General features: G+C 43.9%; 1 protein-coding gene across 1 annotated transcript in view; it reads right to left on the minus strand.

Moving 5' to 3' along the window:
* Nucleotides 1–2,421, minus strand: part of CSUI_003044 (na+ h+ exchanger) — a 7,120-nt gene extending 4,699 nt beyond the window's left edge. The window contains exons 1-2 of the mRNA XM_068063242.1: nt 2,191–2,421; nt 1,231–1,779 (exon numbers count right to left, since the gene is read on the minus strand). Coding sequence (XP_067924783.1) covers nt 1,231–1,779; nt 2,191–2,388 — 747 coding nt within the window. The 5' untranslated portion in view covers nt 2,389–2,421. The remainder of the gene's footprint in view (nt 1–1,230; nt 1,780–2,190) is intronic.
* Between the last annotated feature and the right edge of the window lie 28 nt (nt 2,422–2,449).

The raw sequence follows: 2,449 nt of genomic DNA on the forward strand, positions 1-2,449 counted from the left end.
TCTCTGTCTCTCTCTCTTTCTTCGCTTGTTGGAGGAATGAGTGGTGACTTACAGAAGTTCTTCTCCCATGAGCTGCTGCATATTTTTCCCGCCTTTCTCTAGGAGTTCCTCATGCACATCGACGAAAGCGAGGAGCTGCTCTAAATCACTCTGACAGGCTCCGCTATTCAAGAGAGACCTCATAAAAGCGGAAGGAATTCTCCTTCCACAGCATAGAGGCGCAGCTCTCAAACCGCACCCCCAGCCTTGTTGCTGCTCTTGCATGCAGTGAAGTCTTGACTGGAGCACACTCCACTCATACTCAAACCCTGTCAGTGTCTACGAAATGAGAGAGAAGAAAGAACGATAGAAAGAAACAGATATGAGAAAGAGAAAGGAAAGGGAGCGAGAAGAAGAGTAAAGAGAGAGAGAGAGAGAAAGAAAGATACGGAGCTGAAAACGGAGGGAGAGAGAGAGAGGAAAGAGAGAAAGAAGATAGAAGGATGGACGAGGAAGGAGAGAGAAGATGCCGTGAGGTTAGGAAGAGGGAGACTGAGCGTACAGAGAGAGAGAAAGAGACGAAGAGACAGAAAACGTCGAAGCGATGAAGATCTATGGTAGTCAGATCAATGGACTTAAAAGAAACAGAAGATGATTTAGAGACAGAGATGTTTCTCTCTCCTAGACTTTCATGTCTATATCTCATCTCTCTTGAGAAAAAGGAATGGAGATCGGACGAATCAAGGTGTAGAGCTTAACAAGAGCCGAAGGTGTGAGGGAATATACATCTATCTCCAAAACAGACACCTGCCTATACATGTTAGATGTATGTATCTAGGCGAAAAAAGAGCCTGCATGCAATGAGAGAGAATGATGTTATGAACACAGCAGCCCTTCGTCTATCGACACACAGGCACCACTATCGCCTCCAAGATAGATACAGACAAACCTCGCAGCTATCTAGACACGTACAAGCATATACACCACTATACACACACTGATACACATATATATACATATATACACATATATAGCATGCAGACAGACATACACATTCAGACATACATATTTCAACATATACAGATACTCACACATATATATACATGTATATGCATACATCTTCAGAAATACATACATACTCATACATAGATCTACATACTTGCACCTACATACAAACATATGTACATATATATACAAGCCTCATATATATATATATATATTTGAGTCTTGTGACGTGAGTGTGTTACTGACCTGTAGAGTTCTTTTTTTATGTCCGGACTGCTTCTTCTTTCCTTCCCCCCCTTGTAGGTGCTCATCTTCTTGGAGAACCTCCGCCCACGCACGGATAGGATTTTGCCTGACTTTGCCTACAGCGAAGTCATTACTGAGGTCTAGCGAGGTGTTCAAACTCAATAGTGCGCTTCCTCCTATACAGTTCTTATGATAAAGACGATGATACATTTCTCTGCATGCATTGAAGAACATAAGATATAATTCACCTTCTCTCTCTTTTCTCAAAACTTTCCTCCGACTCCCTCCACGTACACCACTACTGCTACTACTCATTCCTCTGCCTGGACCACCACGCCTCGAGACGCCGTCTCCTTCTTTCCTATTGTCGCCTTGATGACCCGGCGACGAGGAGACAGGGCCATCACGACTTCCACCTGTCTCCACTCCCCCCCCGTCTCCTCCTCCTCCTCGGGGTCCACTGGCAAGTCCAACACCTTTACCTCTTCCGTGATCGAGAAGGTACTGCCTAGGAGAAGAGAAAGATGCACGACGAGGCGTTGCGGGGATCTAAAGGAAAGAAAGGACAGAAGAGAAAACGAAGAAGGAAAAGAAGAAAGAGACTGAAGAAGGTGTATGTATGTGAGAGAAGAAGAGAAGAGATTCTTCAACCTGATATATATCGAAACATGCATACACGATGGAAATACAAGGATAGAAGAAGAATGAGAGGGGATAATAAAGTTTTCTCTCGATACTTCGTCCATGTACGCGATTGACTGAATGTCTCTACGTATGCATGTGATCCTCTATACTTACAAGTATATACAGTACGATATCATACACCCGCACTTAATATATATATATATATATACGTATGTCTGTATGCATATACATTGGACTATATATGAGGCATCCCTTCAGTGTTCATATGCATGTATACACCTGTATCTTCCCGCATGCATGAAGTTTTTCTCTTACTTCGAAATAACTTTCTGAACTTGCAAGAGAGAGACTTCTTTTCAAATCTGCGAATCCCCCATCCTCTCCTCCTCCTTCACCTGAGAAGCTATCTCCTGCTTCACTTCGTGCATCTCTTCCTTCCCATAGACCTCTCGAGTATAAATGACTTGCTCCTCGATGATAGTGATGGTGTCCACCATCGAGATCCGTCGACATAGCTCGTTCTCTCCCCCCTAGAAGGCTTCTTCTTCCCCCCCCCCACCCTCCTGAGAGATTA

Source organism: Cystoisospora suis, assembly GCF_002600585.1.
Source record: "Cystoisospora suis strain Wien I chromosome Unknown contig_1303, whole genome shotgun sequence".
NCBI lineage: Eukaryota > Apicomplexa > Conoidasida > Eucoccidiorida > Sarcocystidae > Cystoisospora > Cystoisospora suis.